General features: G+C 35.4%; 2 protein-coding genes across 2 annotated transcripts; both read right to left on the reverse strand.

Moving 5' to 3' along the window:
- Positions 1-805: 805 nt before the first annotated feature.
- Positions 806-4,180, reverse strand: LOC310924147 (BPTF-associated chromatin complex component 1). The gene is made up of 5 exons (XM_083885793.1): positions 3,904-4,180; positions 3,169-3,263; positions 2,703-2,908; positions 2,317-2,424; positions 806-1,694 (listed from the first exon to the last, which is right to left on the reverse strand). The coding sequence occupies exons 1-5, from the start codon at positions 3,922-3,924 to the stop codon at positions 1,630-1,632; spliced, it is 495 nt and encodes a 164-aa protein (XP_083741919.1). The 5' UTR covers positions 3,925-4,180; the 3' UTR covers positions 806-1,629.
- A 606-nt stretch (positions 4,181-4,786) lies between these two features.
- LOC310941015 (carbohydrate sulfotransferase 12-like) lies at positions 4,787-22,678 on the reverse strand (the record flags this gene model as incomplete). The annotated part of the gene is made up of 6 exons (XM_083906086.1): positions 4,787-5,027; positions 6,910-7,211; positions 20,602-20,799; positions 21,234-21,382; positions 21,801-21,900; positions 22,655-22,678. 6 exons carry the CDS (start codon positions 22,676-22,678, stop codon positions 4,787-4,789), a joined length of 1,014 nt encoding a protein of 337 aa, XP_083762212.1.
- Positions 22,679-23,922: the final 1,244 nt, after the last annotated feature.

Below are 23,922 nucleotides of genomic sequence, written 5' to 3' on the forward strand. Positions count from 1 at the left end.
CTGACCAGTTCAAAATAGGTGTTAAAAATATGGCTGTAAATTAGTTGCAACGTTATGCACAAATTTGCTCTTGTGACGATTTATTTTATGGTTTGGGTTCTGCTTAAATGTACAATGACCTAAGAATATGTTTGTCTCATTAGAATTTATTTAAATTTGAAAATCAAATCAATCCGTTTGTAAATGACTCACTGTCCTGTACCAAAGTCCAGCGAGAAAATCAGTGTTTTTAGTTTGTGGGGACACAGGGGCTGCTGGTCTACTACTGCCTCCATTGGTAAGTTTGTGTGCGCTTTACACTGAGGTTAATCTGAACTAAGAATTAAAAAAAAACTTCAGTCACAAAATGACACAATTAAACATCAGCAGTGGAGTTTTTTCCATGGATTTCGGCTTATTGTGAACGACACAAACTTCAGTCGATGAATAGAAATAGAAAATAGTCGTTTTAACAGAAACAACATCAGCAAACACTCTTGTTCTTATGACATTGTAGGCTTAATAATTTTGTTAAGATTAAAATTTCCATGTGTCCCATGTGTGAATAATCCCTTTGATTGGCAAGCTCCAGAAGGGGCGGAGTAATTGAATTTTGAAGTCTATGTACAGTCCATTGAGATGATGTATGATGATCATGCAATTTTTTCATCGAGCTTGCGAAAGTGTTCCATATTATTTCCTAGAACTTGAATTATATTTATATTTTATTTTGAACATTAATGAATATTGAGTCAGGGGTGTTGTTTTATAATTGCAATATACATATTTCGCAAAAAAGAAATGACTTTCACACTCACTGTCAAAGTTCTGTAACTTTAATATCTCAATTTTTACAAAATATCATCTCATCTAATCAAATCAAAGCATGATGTTCTCTCAAATAGAAGGTGATTTGATTATGATGCTAAATCAATGCTAAATGAAGCATGACACAAATGACTTTGTGTCATTTACAGCTAGAGCACAAGACTTTTAGGCCCCATTCAGACCTGGTATCAACATTCATACCAAGTAATCCATTCACATGTTCAGGTTTGAACATAGACATATAGACATATTTGTACAAACGGACTGGTTAAAATTGACTTTCGTCAATGCTGACGAGGAGGAAGGGACATCCAATTGAGAGAGGTTACACAGGACAGACGAGGGCTAATGCTCACTTTAAGCATTTTACTCACCTTCATTGTCTGTGACTTTCATGTCTGTTAGTTATTCTTTTTTTTTTTTGCTTACGTGAATCAGACACACTAGCACCAAACCAGGAAGTCATTATCGGATCAACAGTTTATATAAACATTGTTTCCAAATGACAATCGGCATAAACTAATATGAGGCTTTTATTCCGATTACTGGTGTCCATATGACACGGTCAGTCTTGACTGAATATACAGGTGTAGTCACACTTTAAAGAACTTGAAATGTCCCGGAATGGAACCTTGGTCAACTCGCACTGATAAATGGACTAGAACCACTCTAGTACAAATGCAGTTAGCATCTGCTACTGGAGTCATTGTTTCCATGTGGTTTGACTTGACCTGTAGCACAGTTCATTTATCTACAACAGGCTGTATTCCCCTTCTGTTTTGATGTCAGAGTATGAAGACGACAGGAACTGGAAGTGAGCGGTCAGCGGGAGAGCAGAGGAAGGTCGCTGGGATTCATGATGAGGCTGGAGTCCAGGTTCAGGTTATCTACAGAGAAACATAAATGTACAGCTTCATTCAAGGTAAGTCTACAGTAGACAACACCGGTTAACTACTGGAACTTTTCGCAGACATAGTGGTGTTTCTTTTTCCTAAAACTATTGAAATTGTGATTTTAGAAGGGCCTGCTTTCAGCGGTGGATTAATCCACATACACATGTTGCAGGAGTATCCTGGGTGTGGGACTGTGTTAAAATAAGATGGGTAAAAGAAACAAAAAAAAACATTTGAAGTAAAAAAAAAAAAAATATTTCAATACTTCAAAAATACTTGTCGTCCTGAAAATATTCAAAGAAAAAAAGATTGTTCTTGCATTATTGTTTAACATAGTCTCATTGATGACAATGTCCTTCACTGATGTACAAGCTTCTCAAACGCTTTCCAAAAGACTTTGTCAAGAGATGGGGCAAAAAAAGATATTTTCATGTAGTTCCATTACAAGAGTGAATTTGGAGGAAAAAAAATACAATTAGAAACGGGCACTTTAAAATAACGATGTCACTTCTAACTATGCTTAATTTGTTATTCAACTGTGCAACACTGTTGACCAACATCAGTATTAATGGACATTTGACATTCATGTTGTCCAACAGCTGTTCACAAAATTCACCTTGATCGAAGTTGATGAGTTTTTTGGAGTTGGACCCTTGACCCAGTCCCTCGATATCCACAAGGTCACTGTTGACATCTGAGTCGTTCAGAGCGCTGAGGGTCACGTCTACACACACACACACACACACACACACACACACACACACACACACACACACACACACACAGAATTATAAAAAATTATTTCACAACTCAAATCACAATAGTTATAACCATAATAAAATGTACAATTACTTAAGCTCAAAGCAACAGTAGCTAAAAATCTAAATTGTGGGGCTAATAAAATGCGTAAGGCCATAAACTTCTATTATTTAAGATGGATGTGAACATTCCACTTCCATTGATCAGAACACAGTGTTGATGATGTGGTGCTGCTGGACTCACCTGCAGTCTTCTGTTTCTTCAGAGAGGCCTGGTTGGAGCTGGAGCTCTGAAGACGTGATGCCACCCCGACCTGAGCTGTGGGCACAGAGATGAGGGTCGGGGTGCCGACGGCGGCTTTCTTGGTGACCTTCTTGGGCCCGTCAGAGGTGGTGAGCGGAGCTCCGTCTTCATACAGCTTCCTCTTCACTGTGCTCTTGGTCTGACCCCTGGAGGGAGGATGGGAAGTCGAGGTATTTTATTTTCAGTTGTAAGATGAGTCTAATGCTCATTTTTCCATATGGCTGCATCCACACTACGATTGTATGCATGTATGCTATCCACACTACTGCACTACTGGAACTTAAACTGAATTTTGCAGAGTGAACTCCCCAAAGGGATAAATAACATTTATACGTAATAAAAGTAGATCCATTATCCTCATGGAGAAGTGAAGTGATAGAAACCAGACTGTGTGTGTGTGTGTTACCCTGCAGGGCTGGAGTCTACCACTGGATGCAGCTGCATGGTGAGCTCCCCGAGCTTGGTGAAGGCAGCTCCAGCTGCAGAGAAGATCTCCCCGACCTATATCACACAAACACACAAAAAAACACTTTTTGTTTTCAAGAAATCTTCATGTCAGTTGCTACTGATTCACTAACATTTTAATATTTATGATGTTAAATAATTTGGTTATACTAATCACATATCAGGTGGACTATAATTGTTTTCATTAATTTTCTACATAGAAAATATGTTTTTTGAAATGTTCTATTTTTACTTAGCATATTTTCTCCCACAGGTGGAGCTATCTTATTTTATTTATTTATTGTGTTGAAGAGATGTTCGAAAAGAGACCCTTATTTTGAAATGCCAATACGGCGTCGCAGGAAGTAACGGCAGTGTGCTTGTAGCTTTATGGTTGTTGTTGCGTGTGCATGATCGGGGATGAAGCGGGAGAGTTCTGAAAGTATGAATTTGATCACATAAACGCGAAGACACACCAATTGTGCGCTCGGTTTAATGTTATGAAATGACCAGATACTGATGTAAACTGTCTAAATAAAGAAAAAAGTATTTAGTGCCTGAATCAAGTGTCAACAGAGAGTTCCAAGCTGTGCTGAGCTCAGGTTCGCTGCGGGTCGCCAGAGCGTCGCTCACATTTAAGAGGTTCATTCATGTTATTCAGTATTTTTTTTCATGTTGAATAGTAGTTGTGACTTACTTTCGTGGAAGCTGACGTCATTGTTCTGTTGTTCAAGATCCCTACGCTACGCAGCTAAGATGCTAACAGCAGTGTAGCTAATCTGACGCAGCCGCACATCTGCTCCTCTTCTTCTTCCCCTCGGTGTGTGCACATGGACGGGTCCCGCACACGAACACAGCAGCGCACAACGTAAGTTACCGTTTAAATACAAATGCCATGAGAACAGCAGGCAAACCGCTTACTGTACAGACAGAGGGACTCTTCTGCTTCCACGATCTCCTCGTAATCTACATGTTCACTATACGCTTATCTTCTTTGTTGTTTTTGACAGCAAACTACCTCTTGGTGCATTACCGCCGCCTACTGGTAAGGAGTGGTTTGTGATTAGGAGTTGTTTTTAGGCTGTATTTAAAAACACAATCTACGACAGAACGTTCAAAACAGACAACAGACAAGCATTATACATGATATAAGGTATTATTACACATGAGGATAATAATCATATACAACAAATACAAAAAGGGTTTGGAAATTGGAATGGTCCCTACCTTGTCTTTGTGAACCACCATTCTAAACAATACAGCCTAAACCTACACAGGTTACTCTCACCATTAAAGGGAGATACTTCAATAATTAACAATATGAACATCTTGGTGGTTTGTGAAATTGTGTATGCCAATATTGTTCTCTGGTGACCACATTAACAAAAACATCATAATAGTAATGTCACAAAATCCATTCTTTATGAAAAGTAATTGGGAATACAGTTGAGTTGTGTGGTAAGGAAACCTTCAGGACACAAGGTTTTATGTGTGTGAGACAAAGTGTGTTGTGGGAGTCATGCATTCAAGTTCAGAGGTGCAGCCTGTAGTTTGTGAGTCTGATTTACAAAGACGTCATCTCAATCATCGAGCAATTCATCAGGCCTTCTGTAGCCAAAGAGCTTGAAGTCTTCCTCGTAGAGCATGAACAGCTTCCTTCTGGCCTCTATAGGCACTTTACTGAACCACTCCAAAACAGAGTCATAAGAAGTCATGTTTTTATAAGCAGGGGGGAACATAGTGTCTTTGTTCAGCTTTAACATGCTCAGCAACTGTTCAGCATCCTCACGCAGAGTCTCCTGATATCCAATGAAATCGTACCTGAGAGGAAAAAGCAAACCAGTGTCAAACCACAAGTGAAAAATCTGTTGTTTTAAAAATGGTAATAGACTATATGCACAGTCACTTTGGGGTTTTTTAATAAGCTTTATTAAGCAACTATTTTTGGTGAGCTGTGAGCCAAAGATGCAGAGATGTTCTACAGTCGGTGTCTGCAGAAGTTACCAAGAGTATTTAGCAATGACCAATGACAATGAATGATTATATAACTTAGTGGAGGCAGTTGTCCCCTTTTTCATTTTTAGGCCACTCTTAATCCCTCAGGGCTAACTAGTAAAACAAATGCTGAAAAACAATGTAATACTGGAAAGTTTCCCCATAACAAAAAAGTTGTATGTTCAGCTTAAAGCTCCATGCATGTAGTCAATTGTGGTGGTAGTGTTAGCAACTTTACTTATCATGCTGTATGTGCAGATTATTATTATTTCTCAGGCTGGGGGAAGGCAAGATCGCAAGAAATCCAGTTATGTAACAGCTGTGATGTCATTATGATGGTTAAATGGCTTGTTGGGTGGTCTCCACTCCCTCTTCTGTCTTTTAGCGGAGAAACCAGCCTTGCAAGATCACGGCTGTTTCCTCAGGAGGTCTCTCAAAGTCTCAGGTCTCGTGAGAAACATCAGTATTAGACAGTGAGTATAAAGCAGTAGACACAAGGGGAACCCCTGTAGACATAAGGGTGAAAAGGAAACCACCGACCAGACAAGCAAAATTACACTTTAAAGGAAAATAGATTTTTGTCACAACTAAAGGCTCACCAAATAAAATCAATGGCAGCATATGATTTTACATCACAGCATGCAGGAGTTGGAGATTACCTGACTTTTGTTGTAGCTATTCATAATCTTGAATTGCTAGAGTTTCAGATTTAATCTGGAGTCCCACGAGGTTCAATTCTTGATCTCTTTTATTTGTATATGCTCCCCTGTTCATATGCAGATGAGTAGAGCTGCAACTAACGATTATTTTCGTAATCGATTAATCTGTCGATTATTTTCTCGATGAATTGTTTGGCCAATAAAATGTCAGAAAATGTTAAAAAACCTTGATCAGTGTTTGTTAAACCTCGAAATGACAATGTTCATAAATATCTTGTTTTGTTCACAAACCAAAATTATTCAGTTTTAATGATTTTTTTTGAGCAAAGAAACAAAGAAAATATTCACATTTAAGAAGCTAGAACAAATCAGAAATCTTGTTTTAATGATGAAAAAGCCTCAAACCGATTATCGATTATCAAAAATAGTTGGCGATTAATTTAGTTATCGATTAATAATCGTTTCATCGATGAATCATTTCAGCTCTTCAATACAGATGAGAGACGACTCCATCTTCCTTTCATCCATTGACCTCAGCCCATTTTACAGCCTGGTGTTTTGTTCTTCTTTCAGCTTTTCCCTCTCTAAAAGCAGGGTCAAAAATGGCTGAATACGTGAAGTGGCAAAGGAATGAGCAGTGACAGTGCTGCCGAAAATAAATGAAGAAATCGAGGAGATAAAAAGAGCACTTGATTTTCTGACTGAGGAGGTAACTACTATTTCCAAATAATGACCAAGGTGAAGAGTGAATGTTCAGATTAATAATGTTAATATAGACAAAGTGGATGAAAACTATAATTTTAGGTTGGGATTCTTGATCACAAAAATGAACTGGAAACCCCACACAAAACATGTTAGAGGAAGAGAGGGTCGCAGGGCTGGGGGTGGTTGGGCTACAGCAATCCCAGCATAGGGTGAAAGGAGGACAGTCCATCACATGGCCATTATATAGAGATGAATTTCAAGTCAATTCAAAGGGTCTAATTAATTGTGTTTTTAGACTGTGGGAGGAAAGTGGAGAAACAGAAGTCAGTCAAACATGACCTTACTGTATTTCGCAAGGGTGGCACAGACTTTCTATCTGCCTCCAGTGGGGGTTGAAGGGTTGCTGTGTCTTTGGGTCCAACAGGAATTGAATAAAGTTGTAGAATGACATCTGTTTGCCGGATGCAAAGGCCTCCTCTGCCGTCTGTGGTGGATTGGTCCGATTGCTGTAGTGCTGCAGAATGTGTCTGCCGTACTTTGCGTAGAAAAACTCGTTGGGTTCCTCAAATTTACTTTGAAAGGCAGAGATGAGACGGGTGAATGGGTTCTGGACAAAGAGAAACTTGGTGTAGTACTTCAGCTTTGCCTGTAGTAAAGAAATAAGTACACGTAAACCACATTATTGATTCATATCTTTCAAGCATTGTTTGAGTCCACAGCAGGAGTTATATGGAATTAGAGTTGTGTCAATATTTTCAAACAACACTTTTTCAGTTCCATCAACTAATATTATTTTGTTAGACAAACGTGTAAGTTGGAGTTGTGCCAAGTCAAATTCTAAATGCCTTGAAATTTTGAGTTTTCTCAACTTTTTCTTTTTACAGTGAAGTAAAACTGTACTGTAAAAGGAAGCCTTGCTTGTTTCCATGCTATTACTTATGTTATTCCACAACATTACTGAGTAAAACATGTCAAATAAGATAACAAAGGCACAGTGGAAAGTAACAATATGCAGTAATAAGTATATATTACTTAAAGGCACCATATGTAAGAATGTGGCAAAAAATGGTTACTACATTCAAATTCAAAATACCGAGATCCATTAGGTTTCGTTTTCTGACGTAACTGGCAACCCGTGGTTGCTCGGCAGCTGAGACTCTACTGACTGCAATGATTGGTAGACGGCGGTAGGTGGCGCCATATGCCAAAACATGATTTAAAAACATAAACATGATTTGCAGTCTTTTAATGCAAATATTTTGTCTGTACTGTTGTTGGTGGTGATTTCAGTTTGTTATATGAACATTATTCCTGAGTCTCTGTGACATATTAGGAGGATTTTATGGCCAGTTGCTTTAGATTTATTACATAATGCACCTTTAATAATATTCATGGTAACTTTGGTACATCTTGTTACTTTCCACTGTGCCTTTGTTATATCTTGGTATTAAACATTTCTTTTTGTGTGGTGCAGTTGCATTAATGGATGTATTATAAAATCTGGATAGGGCCTAGTGGCCACTCTGGGTACTGCAACAAAAATACTCATTGGGCCCAAAAAGCATTTTTCCCATGTACTGATAAATGTGATGAATACGTGAATTATAGTTGAAGATAAACAGGTTGAGTGAAAGAATCTGGAGTTATAAAACTACTTTTAACACATTGTTATTGTTCCTAATAATATGATCATGTTAGAATCTGCAGGTTTTCTGGCCTGACTTTATTTTAATATTTCATGATTATTATATTAACCATAACAGTAATTATTATGATAAGTTAGCTTTAGCTCCTTTTCTTAATGTTGTCATACTTTCCTTGGACAATAATATATAAAATCCCTGACTTCTGTGACAGCAAAAGTTTGTCTTTTACAACATTTATGATTATTAGCATATGATATGTCATAAATAAAACCATCAAATTGATCATTTTAACCTTTAATTACGTCATTATACTTTTCATCTTACTGTATTCACTATCGGTTGGTTTTTGCCTTTTATTTATTTCTAGTTCGAATTACATAGATTTATTCGCCTCCTGGCTTAGTGCGGTCCGTGCCCTCCCCTCTTGATAAATCTATTTGGAATCATCCACTTCCTGTTTGCCACTGGGACCTTCCACGCACGCGGATCCATCAGGAGGAGCAGGAGGAGACACCCGGGGAGGCCGAGGAGCAGCGGGGACAAACATGTGGTGGTGACTGCTGCTTAAAAATTATCCACACATTTCTTAGATGTTCTATTGACGCTCTGTTTACAACTGTTGTTAAACATTCGACCTGAGTGATCTGATCACAGGTGTTCAGATTACACCTGCTGCTGCTAATGTGACGTCACTGCTCCACAGTAAACACACACCTTTCATTTCATTTCTCTTCACAGACAAATGATGTTGTTTTCTGTTTGTTACAGAAACACAAAGAAAACAGGAAATGTTAATGTTATATTTTCTTTGTTTGGTCCAGAGAATATTTGAAAAATGTTCATCAATATTCCTCAAACCTGGATTTTTTTTTTATCCACAACCCAAAAATGATTCTGTTTTAATTATTTCTTTGTTATAAGGAACAAAGAAACCAGAAAATGTTCAACATGTTTAATAAAAAAAAGAAATTAATTGATTATTAAAGTATATGGCAATTAATTTGGTCATGGTTTAATGATGCAGTAATCATTGCATCCCTACTTGTTTTATATATTTAAAAAAAAAATCATCAGAGACACCATGATACAATTTATCACAATATTTGAAAAATCATATATTGCGTTATACTGACAGCGCTAGTGAAAGTGAGCACTTGGCACCAAGTGGTGGACTGAAATAAAAAAAAATCCACAAAAACGTTTGAAGTTCATTTGTAACATCCGTTAAAAAAAATATACGCTAAAAATTATTAATACTTGGTGTCTCAAAAGATAGATATGTATGTATGTATGTGTGTGTGTGTATGTATGTATATATATATATGTGTATATATGTGTGTGTGTGTTTTAGCCCAAAATGTGACCAAAACGTCATACTATACTATGTCGTCGACCTCAATGTCATAGGACACTATTTCGTCAAAAATACACAAACATGTCATACCATACTGTCGTCCAAAATCGGACAATTTTTTTGAACATTTCTTTTTCAGCCCAAAATGTGACCAAAACGTAACACTATAGTATGTCATTGACCGCAATGTCATACAACACTATTTCATTCAAAATCTGACAATTTTTTTGAGAAAAAAATTTTGATCCAAAATTTGACAAAAACGTCATACTATACTATGTCGTCCAAAATTGGAAAAATTTTTGAAAACATTTTTTTTACCCCAAAATGTGACCAAAACGTAATACTATAGTATGTCGTCGACCTCAATGTCATACAACACTAGTTCATCCAAAATCTGACCATTTTTTTGAGAAAAAAATTTTGGTCCAAAATTTGACAAAAACGTCATACTATACTGTCGTCCAAAATCGAACAATTTTTTGAAAACAATTTTTTTACCACAAAATGTGACCAAACGCCATACTATATACTATGTCGTCGACCTCAATGTCATACGACTCTATTTAATCAAAAATCTGACAATTTTTTTGATCCAAAATCTTATTCTATACTGTTTTTGGATTGTGGGAGGAAGCTGGAGATAAGCCACACAGGGAGAACATGCAACTCCTTGCAGAAATTGCCCTTGTTCCGAAGTTGTCCCAAACGGGTTTCGAACCCAGAAACTCGGGTCTTCTAGCTTCAAAAGGCAAGAGCGCTACCCATTACACCAACCGTGGGCTAAACTGTGTCAAACTACACTAATTCATTCAAAATCAGACAATTTAAAAAAAATAAAATAAAAATAGTCAAAAATTTGACCAAAACTTCATACTATACTCTGTCGTCCAAAATCGGACATTTTTTTTGAATTTTTTTTTTTCAGCCCAAAATGTGACCAAAACGTAATACTATAGTATGTCTTCGACCTCAATGTCATACAACACTATTTCATCCAAAATCTGACCATTTTTTTGAGAAAAACATTTTGTTCCAAAATTTGACAAAAACGTCATACTATACTATGTCGTCCAAAATGTGAACAATTTTTTGAAAACGTTTTTTTTACCCCAAAATGTGACCAAAACGTAATACTATAGAATGTGGTCGACCTCAATGTCATACTACACTATTTCATCCAAAATCTGACCATTTTTTTGAAAAAAAAGATTTGGTCCAAAATACACAAAAAACGTCATACTATACTATGTCGTCCAAAATCGGACAATTTTTTTGAATTTTTTTTTTTTCACCCCAAAATGTGACCAAAACGTAATTCTATAGTATGTCGTCGACCTCAATGTCATACAACACTATTTCATCCAAAATCTGACCATTTATTTGAGAAAAAAATGTTTGTTCCAAAATTTGACAAAAACGTCATACTATACTATGTCGTCCAAAATGTGAACAATTTATGAAAACATTTTTTTTACCCCAAAATGTGACCAAAACGCCATACTATACTATGTCGTCGACCTCAATGTCATAGGACACTATTTCGTCCAAAATTGGACAACTTTTTTTGAAAAAAAAGATTTGGTCCAAAATTTGACAAAAACGTCATACTATACTATGTCGTCCAAAATGTGAACAATTTTTTGAAAACGTTCTTTTAACCCCAAAATGTGACCAAAACGCCATACTATACTATGTCGTCGACCTCAATGTCATACTACACTATTTCATCCAAAATCTGACCATTTTTTTTTTTAAAAAAAATTGGTCCAAAATTTGACAAAAACGTCATACTATACTATGTCGTCCAAAATCGAACAATTTTTTGAAAACATTTTTTTTACCACAAAATGTGACCAAAACGCCATACTATACTATGTCGTCGACCTCAATGTCATAGGAAACTATTTCGTCCAAAATTGGACCATTTTTTTGAAAAAAAAGATTTGGTCCAAAATACACAAAAAATGTCATACTATACTATGTTGTCCAAAATCGGACATTTTTTTTGAATTTTTTTTTTTTCAGCCCAAAATGTGACCAAAACGCCATACTATACTATGTTGTCGACCTCAATGTCATACTACACTATTTCATCCAAAATCTGACCATTTCTTTGAGAAAAATATGTTGGTCCAAAATTTGACAAAAACGTCATACTATACTATGTCGTCCAAAATCGGACAATTTTTTGAAAACAATATTTTTTACCCCAAAATGTGACCAAAACGCCATACTATACTATGTCGTCGACCTCAATGTCATAGGACACTATTTCATCCAAAATTGGACCATTTTTTTGAAAAAAAAGATTTGGTCCAAAATACACAAAAAACATCATACTATACTATGTCGTCCAAAATCGGACAATTTTTTTGAAATTTTTTTTTTTCAGCCCAAAATGTGACCAAAACGTAATACTATAGTATGTCGTCGACCTCAATGTCATACTACACTATTTCATCCAAAATCTGACCATTTTTTTGAGAAAAAAAATTTTGTTACAAAATTTGCCAAACACGTCAAACTATACTATGTTGTCCAAAATGTGAACAATTTTTTGAAAACGTTTTTTTTACCCCAAAATGTGACCAAAACGTAATACTATAGAATGTGGTCGACCTCAATGTCATACTACACTATTTCATCCAAAATCTGACCATTTCTTTGAAAAAAAAATGTTGGTCCAAAATTTGACAAAAACTTCATACTATACTATGTCGTCCAAAATCAGACAATTTTTTGAAAATCTTTTTTTTACCCCAAAATGTGACCAAAACGCCATACTATACTATGTCGTCGACCTCAATGTCATAGGACACTATGTCGTCCAAAATCGGACAATTTTTTGAAAACAATTTTTTTTACCCCAAAATGTGACCAAAACGCCATACTATACTATGTCGTCGACCTCAATGTCATACAACACTATTTCATCCAAAATCTGACCATTTTTTTGAGAAAAAAATTTTGTTCCAAAATTTGACAAAAGCGTCATACTATACTATGTCGTCCAAAATGTGAACAATTTTTGAAAACATTTTTTTTACCACAAAATGTGACCAAAACGCCATACTATACTACGTCGTCGACCTCAATGTCATAGGACACTATTTCGTCCAAAATTGGACCATATTTTTGAAAAAAAAGATTTGGTCCAAAATACACAAAAAATGTCATACTATACTATGTCATCCAAAATCTGACATTTTTTTTGAAATTTTTTTTTTTCAGCCCAAAATGTTACCAAAACGTAATACTATACTATGTCATCGGCTTCAATGTCATACTACACTATTTCATCCAAAATTTGACCATTTTTTTGATCCAAAATCTTATTCTATACTGTATGTTTTTGGATTGTGGGAGGAAGCTGGAGATAAGCCACACAGAGAGAACATGCAACTCCTTGCAGAAATTGCCCTTGTTCCGAAGTTGTCCCAAACGGGTTTTGGAACCCAGGAACCTGGGTCTTCTAGCTTCAAAAGGCAAGAGCGATACCCATTACACCAACCGTGGGCTGAACTGTGCCAAACTACACTAATTCATTCAAAATCAGACAATTAAAAAAAAAAAAAAAAAATTGTCAAAAATTTGACCAAAACGTAATACTATAGAATGTGGTCGACCTCAATGTCATACTACACTATTTCATCCAAAATCTGACCATTTCTTTGAGAAAAAAATGTTGGTCCAAAATTTGACAAAAACGTCATACTATACAATGTCGTCCAAAATCGGACAATTTTTTGAAAACAATTTTTTTTACTCCAAAATGTGACCAAAACGCCATACTATACTATGTCGTCGACCTCAATGTCATAGGACACTATTTCGTCCAAAATTGGACCATTTTTAAAAAAAAAAGATTTGGTCCAAAATACACAAAAAACGTCATACTATACTGTCGTCCAAAATCGGAAGATTTTTTTGAATTTTTTTTTTTTCAGCCCAAAATGTGACCAAAACGTAATACTAGTAGTATGTCGTCGACCTCAATGTCATACAACACTATTTCATCCAAAATCTGACCATTTATTTGAGAAAAAAATTTTGGTACAAAATTTGACAAAAACGTCATACTATACTATGTCGTCCAAAATGTGAACAATTTTATGAAAACGTTTTTTTTACCCCAAAATGTGACCAAAACGCCATACTATACTATGTCGTCGACCTCAATGTCATACTACACTATTTCATCCAAAATCTGACCATTTCTTTGAGAAAAAAATGTTGGTCCAAAATTTGACAAAAACGTCATACTATACAATGTCGTCCAAAATCGGACAATTTTTTGAAAACAATTTTTTTTACTCCAAAATGTGACCAAAACGCCATACTATACTATGTCGTCGACCTCAATGTCATAGGACACTATTTCATCCAAAATTGGACCATTTTTTTGAAAAAAAAGATTTGGTCCAAAATACACAAAAAACGTCATACTATACTATGTCGTCCAAAATCGGACAATTTTTTGAAAACAATTTTTTTTACCCCAAAATGTGACCAAAACGCCATACTATACTATGTCGTCGACCTCAATGTCATACTACACTATTTCATCCAAAATCTGACCATTTCTTTGAGAAAAAAATGTTGGTCCAAAATTTGACAAAAACGTCATACTATACTATGTCGTCCAAAGTCGGACAATTTTTTGAAAACAATTTTTTTTACGCCAAAATGTGACCAAAACGCCATACTATACTATGTCGTCGACCTCAATGTCATAGGACACTATGTCATCCAAAATTGGACCATTTTTTTGAAAAAAAAGATTTGGTCGAAAATACACAAAAAATGTCATACTATACTGTCGTCCAAAATCTGACATTTTTTTTGAATTTTTTTTTTTTCAGCCCAAAATGTGACCAAAACGTAATACTATACTATGTCATGGACTTCAATGTCATACTACACCATTTCATCCAAAATTTGACCATTTTTTTGATCCAAAATCTTATTCTATACTGTATGTTTTTGGATTGTGGGAGGAAGCTGGAGATAAGCCACACAGAGAGAACATGCAACTCCTTGCAGAAATTGCCCTTGTTCCGAAGTTGTCCCAAACGGGTTTCGAACCCAGGAACCTGGGTCTTCTAGCTTCAAAAGGCAAGAGCGCTACCCATTACACCAACCGTGGGCTGAACTGTGTCAAACTACACTAATTCATTCAAAATCAGACAATTTAAAAAAAAGAAAAAAAAAAATTGTCAAAAATTTGACCAAAACGTAATACTATAGAATTTGGTCGACCTCAATGTCATACTACACTATTTCATCCAAAATCTGACCATTTCTTTGAGAAAAAAATGTTGGTCCAAAATTTGACAAAAACGTCATACTATACTATGTCGTCCAAAATCGGACAATTTTTTGAAAACAATTTTTTTTACCCCAAAATGTGGCCAAAACGCCATACTATACTATGTCGTCGACCTCAATGTCATAGGACACTATTTCGTCCAAAATTGGACAATTTTTTTGAAAAAAAAGATTTAGTCCAATTTACACAAAAAACGTCATACTATACTGTCGTCCAAAATCGGACAATTTTTTTGAATTTTTTTTTTTTTCAGCCCAAAATGTGATCAAAACGTAATACTATAGTATGTCGTAGACCTCAATGTCATACAACACTATTTCATCCAAAATCTGACCATTTATTTGAGAAAAAAATTTTGGTCCAAAATTTGACAAAAACGTCATACTATACTATGTCGTCCAAAATGTGAACAATTTTTTGAAAACATTTTTTTTACAACAAAATGTGACCAAAACGCCATACTATACTATGTCGTCGACCTCAATGTCAGAGGACACTATTTCGTCAAAATTGGACCATATTTTTGAAAAAAAAGATTTGGTCCAAAATACACAAAAAATGTCATACTATACTATGTCGTCCAAAATCTGACATTTTTTTTGAATTTTTTTTTTTTCAGCCCAAAATGTGACCAAAACGTAATACTATACTATGTCATGGACTTCAATGTCATACTACACTATTTCATCCAAAATTTGACCATTTTTTTGATCCAAAATCTTATTCTATACTGTATGTTTTTGGATTGTGGGAGGAAGCTGGAGATAAGCCACACAGAGAGAACATGCAACTCCTTGCAGAAATTGCCCTTGTTCCGAAGTTGTCCCAAACGGGTTTCGAACCCAGGAACCTGGGTCTTCTAGCTTCAAAAGGCAAAAGCACTACCCATTACACCAACCGTGGGCTGAACTGTGACAAACTACACTAATTCATTCAAAATCAGACAATTTAAAAAAAAAGAAAAAAAAAATTTGTCAAAAATTTGACCAAAACGTAATACTATAGAATGTGGTCGACCTCAATGTCATACTACACTATTTCATCCAAAATCTGACCATTTATTTGAGAAAAAAATTTTGGTACAAAATTTTACAAAAACGTCATACTATACTATGTCGTCGACCTCAATGTCATAGGACACTATTTCGTCCAAAATTGGACAATTTTTTTGAAAAAAAAGATTTGGTCCAAAATACACAAAAAACGTCATACTATACTGTCGTCCAAAATCGGACAATTTTTTTGAATTTTTTTTTTTTTCAGCCCAAAATGTGATCAAAACGTAATACTATAGTATGTCGTCGACCTCAATGTCATACAACACTATTTCATCCAAAATCTGACCATTTATTTGAGAAAAAAATTTTGGTACAAAATTTTACAAAAACGTCATACTATACTATGTCGTCGACCTCAATGTCATAGGACACTATTTCGTCCAAAATTGGACAATTTTTTTGAAAAAAAAGATTTGGTCCAAAATACACAAAAAACGTCATACTATACTGTCGTCCAAAATCGGACAATTTTTTTGAATTTTTTTTTTTTCAGCCCAAAATGTGATCAAAACGTAATACTATAGTATGTCGTCGACCTCAATGTCATACAACACTATTTCATCCAAAATCTGACCATTTATTTGAGAAAAAAATTTTGGTACAAAATTTGACAAAACGTCATACTATACTATGTCGTCCAAAATGTGAACAATTTTTTGAAAACGTTTTTTTTACCCCAAAATGTGACCAAAACGCCATACTATACTATGTCGTCGACCTCAATGTCATACTACACTATTTCATCCAAAATCGGACCATTTTTTTCAGAAAAAAAATAATGGTCCAAAATTTGACAAAAACGTCATACTATACTATGTCGTCCAAAATCGAACAATTTTTTGAAAACAATTTTTTTTACCCCAAAATGTGACCAAAACGCCATACTATACTATGTCGTCGACCTCAATGTCATACTACACTATTTCATCCAAAATCTGACCATTTCTTTGAGAAAAAAATGTTGGTCCAAAATTTGACAAAAACGTCATACTATACTATGTCGTCCAAAATCGGACAATTTTTTGAAAACAATTTTTTTTACTCCAAAATGTGACCAAAACGCCATACTATACTATGTCGTCGACCTCAATGTCATAGGACACTATGTCATCCAAAATTGGACCATTTTTTTGAAAAAAAAGATTTGGTCGAAAATACACAAAAAATGTCATACTATACTATGTCGTCCGAAATCTGACATTTTTTTTGAAATTTTTTTTTTTCAGCCCAAAATGTGACCAAAACGTAATACTATACTATGTCATGGACTTCAATGTCATACTACACCATTTCATCCAAAATTTGACCATTTTTTTGATCCAAAATCTTATTCTATACTGTATGTTTTTGGATTGTGGGAGGAAGCTGGAGATAAGCCACACAGAGAGAACATGCAACTCCTTGCAGAAATTGCCCTTGTTCCGAAGTTGTCCCAAACGGGTTTCGAACCCAGGAACCTGGGTCTTTTAGCTTCAAAAGGCAAGTGCGCTACCCATTACACCAACCGTGGGCTGAACTGTGTCAAACTACACTAATTCATTCAAAATCAGACAATTTAAAAAAAAGAAAAAAAAAAATTGTCAAAAATTTGACCAAAACGTAATACTATAGAATTTGGTCGACCTCAATGTCATACTACACTATTTCATCCAAAATCTGACCATTTCTTTGAGAAAAAAATGTTGGTCCAAAATTTGACAAAAACGTCATACTATACTATGTCGTCCAAAATCGGACAATTTTTTGAAAACAATTTTATTTACCCCAAAATGTGACCAAAACGCCATACTATACTATGTCGTCGACCTCAATGTCATAGGAAACTATTTCGTCCAAAATTGGACCATTTTTTTGAAAAAAAAGATTTGGTCGAAAATACACAAAAAATGTCATACTATACTATGTCGTCCAAAATCGGACATTTTTTTAGAATTTTTTTTTTTCAGCCCAAAATGTGACCAAAACGTAATACTATAGTATGTCGTCGACCTCAATGTCATACAACACTATTTCATCCAAAATCTGACCATTTTTTTGAGAAAAAAATTTTGGTCCAAAATTTGACAAAAACGTCATACTATACTATGTCGTCCAAAATGTGAACAATTTTTTGAAAACATTTTTTTTACCACAAAATGTGACCAAAGCGCCATACTATACTATGTCGTCGACCTCAATGTCATAGGACACTATTTCGTCCAAAATTGGACCATTTTTTTGAAAAAAAAGATTTGGTCCAAAATACACAAAAAATGTCATACTATACTATGTCGTCCAAAATCGGACATTTTTTTAGAATTTTTTTTTTTTCAGCCCAATATGTGACCAAAACGTAATACTATAGTATGTCGTCGACCTCAATGTCATACAACACTATTTCATCCAAAATCTGACCATTTTTTTGAGAAAAAAATTTTGGTCCAAAATTTGACAAAAACGTCATACTATATACTATGTCGTCCAAAATGTGAACAATTTTTTGAAAACGTTTTTTTTACCCCAAAATGTGACCAAAACGCCATACTATACTATGTCGTCGACCTCAATGTCATACAACACTATTTCATCCAAAATCTGACCATTTCTTTGAGAAAAAAATGTTGGTCCAAAATTTGACCAAAACTTCATACTATACTATGTCGTCCAAAATCGGACAATTTTTTGAAAAAAATTTTTTTACCCCAAAATGTGACCAAAACGCCATACTATACTATGTCGTTGACCTCAATGTCATAGGACACTATTTCGTCCAAAATTAGACCATTGTTTTGAAAAAAAAGATTTGGTCCAAAATACACAAAAAACGTCATACTATACTATGTCGTCCAAAATCGGACAATTTTTTTGAATTTTTTTTTTTTTCACCCCAAAATGTGACCAAAACGTAATACTATAGTATTTCGTCAACCTCAATGTCATACTACACTATTTCATCCAAAATCTGACCATTTATTTGAGAAAAAAATTTTGGTCCAAAATTTGACAAAAACGTCATACCATACTATGTCGTCCAAAATGTGAACAATTTTTTGAAAACATTTTTTCTACCCCAAAATGTGACCAAAAACGCCATACTATACTTTGTCGTCGACCTCAATGTCATAGGACACTATTTCGTCCAAAATTGGACCATTTTTTTGAAAAAAAAGATTTGGTCCAAAATACACAAAAAATGTCATACTATACTATGTCGTCTAAAATCGGACATTTTTTTTGAATTTTTTTTTTTTCAGCCCAAAATGTGACCAAAACGTAATACTATAGTATGTCGTCGACCTCAATGTCATACAACACTATTTCATCCAAAATCTGACCATTTTTTTGAGAAAAAAATTTTGGTCCAAAATTTGACAAAAAATGTCATACTATACTTTGTCGTCCAAAATGTGAAAAAAAAATTTAAAACATTTTTTTTACCCCAAAATGTGAACAAAACGTAATACTATACTATGTCGTCGACCTCAATGTCATACTACACTATTTCGTCCAAAATCTGACCGTCTTATTGAAAAAGAAATTTGTGTCAAAAATGTCATACTGTACGTTTTTGGACTGTGGGTGGAAGCTGGAGAAAACCCACACACACGGGGAGAACATGCAAACTCCTTGCAGAAAAGCCCTTGTTCCAAAGTTCCAAAAACATCATACTATAGTTCACTTATCGTATGACTTTTTGGTCAAATTATGACAATATGAACAAATTTTGTCCATGAAGCAGCATGTGTTCCAGACACTCACTCTCGCGCATAACGTGTCTGACAGCAGGGACAGAAGGACAAAGACAAAAGGCTGTCCCTGCTGTCAGCCATGTTATCAGGCAGAGCAAGTGTGTGGGATCCAGGCTGCTTGATGGACAAAGTCAGTGTTTCAAAGTCAGAGTCTTGAGAAAAGCTCAAACTATGCCTTTAACTGCAGCTGTCAGTCAGTGTTTAATATAAATGTGGGAGTGGCTCGAACATGAGTCAAGTCGTGAACAATAATGGTATTTAGAAGATGCAGTGAGCTAAACATGGATCATCTAAAATGTTTGAATAAAGGTAAAAATGAAGTTTCTGTGTTAACATCCTAACACTGAAGAGCTCCAAAACAGCTGTGCGTGTGTAGATGGTCTGTATTGCAAACAGGAAGTGGATGATTCCAAATAGATTTATCGAGAGGGGAGGGCGCAGACCGCACTAAGCCAGGAGGCGAATAAATCTATGTAATTGGAAGTAGAAATAAATAAAAGGCAAATGAACATAATATCATGGAAACAAGCAAGGCTTCCTTTTACAGCACATTTTTACTTTACTTACTGAGTAAATTAACAGGAAAATACTTACCTTCTTATTACCAGCAATAATTACCCAATAATACGCTATAATTTGCTATATAGTTACAAGGTAAATCCCCAGTATTGTGGCCATAGTTTCATTGTATTTACTTTCTTATTGCCATTGGTAATTATCTCGTAACACTTTTATGTTACCATGAGTTTACCAGGTAAAACCTGGTAATTAGGGGACTGTAAAAGAAAGGGTTACCAGATTTATTGTTGTTAGCATCATTTAAAAGGGTTTATTGTTTGGGATTAAGGTTGTAAACGGTAAACTTCATGCTCCAGGTCATCAGCTGGACACTTGATTGTATGGACCACGTGTACTGACCTTTATCTCTGATTTTGGGAACATGTCTAATGTCCTGAACGTTGATTTGTCATTGACATCTCCCAAAGACTCGGATGTGGAGTCAGCATTGGTCTCACTGTGCTTCAGAGAACGCATGAAACCTTTCCAGTGGGTACAAGCCACCTGTGGATGAGAACAAGACCAAGATAACCACGAGGTGGTGCCATGAGGCAGGACCTAGACACAGCAATGCATTTCATGGGACAGTTAAATCATTAAGTGTGGTCGCATGTGGGACACTGACACAAGTGGATTTGAACTTCTTATCAAATGGCTCACATTATAGAATTGTGCCAGTTTACCAGTGTACAGCTACAACCAGACTGCATCTCACTATATACAAAGCACTATATAAATACAGACCATTTAACATTTACCATCTTAATCTCTTTTGAGATTGAATATGATTTTGGAAAGGGTCACCTCCCACTTCCAACAGACATAAATGAAAATGTCTCTGTATGCAATTGGATAGACTGACAACCAATCAGACCACTGATCGAGATGACATGAGTGTCATAATTAGAATTACCACTGGCATCGGGGATGTTTTAATTACCATTATTAGGTTGTTTTTTTTTAAAACTCAATAAAAAAATCACTGGTATCACCTTAGGGACATAACAGTAGAGAAGGCCATTATTGTCATCCACGATGAAGTTCTTCAAATCTGATGAGTCGATGTGGAGCATTTTTTCCTCACCGCAGGATGATTGTACCATCTCCTGTCTCTCTTTCTGCACCTGAATCATCTTCCGTGCTGTGGTAAGAAGAATAAGAATTAAGAGGTAACGATATAATATCATCATTGTCAAATGAATTACTTTTTTTTCCCCGCTGTATGTCCTTCTTGATGCAACCCCCATTTATCCAGCACTAGATATTGTTTTGTCCAATTGATATTGAGCAATGAGTAGTGGATACCCTGCTCAGGGTTACTCCCAGCCCTTGATCTGGTGATATTTTTATAATAATACTATAAAAATATCGTTCTATATTGCAGATAAGCACAATGAACCGGAAAAAACAATGAACACACACACGCATTGTACAGCAGACTTGGTGAGGACACTCATAGTCAATAACGTATTACCTAACCCTCACATTAACCATTACAACTAAATGCCTAATCCTAATCTTATTCTAATCCCAACCCTTAAACCCGAACAAATCCTTACCTCCCAGTTTGTGTGACAAGTCATGTCCGTAGATCCACAACATGACAGATATGGGTGCAAGCAATAAAGCGGGCAGCATGCTTCGTCTCCACAGTGTTATCTGCATTTAACAGCCAAACCACAAACAAAAAACATGCACTCGACATAACCAAGATATCCCATTATAACCTGTGTTATAGGTTCCAAGATCCAAGACATTAGGAACAATCTATTTAGTGTGTAAGTCCGTGTAAAACTGGACTTTTAAAATGAACTGAAAATACATTCGAATTGACATTAAAAAAGAGGGTAAAAAAAAGGGTTGACTGGGAGTTGAATTAATGTGGCATTTAAATGCTTACTTGGACTCAAACTGGCCTACACACTCTGCATGTGTTCTACAGTTAACATCCCTGGGCTTTGACTGAGAAGTACTAGAGGAAGTCAGGCAAGAAAAACATGTCAGTCCAGTTTTGGTTTTACAAAATGTATTGTTTGACAAAACCATAACTGGTTTATTCTGTCAGTGTTAAGAATGACATATTTTCTGTGGTCAGCGAATGGTCGAACAATATATGATATATTGACATGGTACACACATCATCAATGACTGCTATTGGTGACAAAGACAGATTATTATTATAATCTGTCTCCCTCTGTGAAATCTACACCACTTAAGTCTATAATACCCTAAGAATATATTCTTACTTTGTGTGAAAACTGTCCCACACCAAAAGAAACCATATAAAAGAATAATCCTGGTTCTCGCCTCATGTGGACACAGATTGCTTGTCTACTGCAGCCAGGTTTATAAAGTTTGTATCACTTTTGTAAAACCCAGTGGATTTCAAACACTGACGTGACAAATCACTTACTTGATAGTCTTTGACAGATAACATTTCAGATGTCAGACCACACGGTTACTGGTCTTTGAAACAGAGGAAGTTCATTTCAGGCCGTTATTAATGCATAAATTCTGCAAACGAACAACTCGACAAGAATGAAACGTGATAATTATGTAAAATTTAAATGCTGTAATTAAAAGTATCTAGTAGTATTAGAGCCATACTGAAGGGAAACAAAAGTAAAATCACAATATTACAAGAAAAGTTGAAATTATAGTATGATTTTATTCTTGTTATTTTGCAACTTTTTTTCTCTGAGTATTAGACTTTATTCTTGACATTACGGCTTTTATCATATATTACAACTTTTTTCTCAAAATCCTATTTTTTTTTCTGTAGTATGAAATAATATTCTGACCTTTTCCTTTTTTCTTATAATATTAGGACTTTATTCTTATAATATTGCAACTTTATTCTTGTCATATTATGTTATATATTCATGTGTAGAATTACAACTTTTTTCTTATAATATTAGGACTTTCCTCTTGTACTGTATTCTTGTATTTATTGCGTTGCTCGTTTCTCGCCAACACCCTGCCCGTGTGCTATGGCATTTTCTGTAACCCTAAAATAAAAATAATAAAACATCCCATTACCTTCATTGTAACAGCAAGATTTCAAGGTGATGTTTCACAACCCGATCTTCACGGCACCACCTTGGAAACTACACAAGAACATTAAAAATGATCAATATTACCCTTGTTTATACACAAACTCCATAATGAATGATCTCCATGTGGCCATGTGAACTTACAAATGTTGTTAAAAGCAGGCTTTAGTGGTAAATCCTCTCTTGTAATGGTCTTCTTATTGACTCAGGCATGTGATGGCTCTTATTCCTCTCTGGATTTTCTCAGTGTTTTCTCAAACTGTGTGAATGATCCTCCTCCGTCAGGTGGTCTTAGCCGAAACCCAACCATCGATGCATTGTTAAAATGAAAGGGGCTGGACAGTGTTGCATGTTATATCTTTAGGCTAGTGGTTGAGCATTCATGGAATCCTAGCAAAGATGTCGTTTAACTTGTTTGCTGAAGCTCAGCAGAAAGACAGGTCTCTTTAATATTCACCAGGAGGAAATAAGTGATTTCCTATGTAGGTCATATTGACTAAGGTGTATCAGGACATTGATCTTAAAATGTCACCTAAATGCCAAAGGCCGAAAGTCATTTGGGTTTTTTAAAAGAGTTTTAAGAAGATGAAATTGACTCCTGATCTTCCCAAGCATGTCATTATCAGTT

This window comes from Microchirus variegatus, assembly GCF_963457635.1.
Source record: "Microchirus variegatus genome assembly, chromosome: 2".
In the NCBI taxonomy this organism is placed as follows: Eukaryota; Metazoa; Chordata; class Actinopteri; order Pleuronectiformes; family Soleidae; genus Microchirus; species Microchirus variegatus.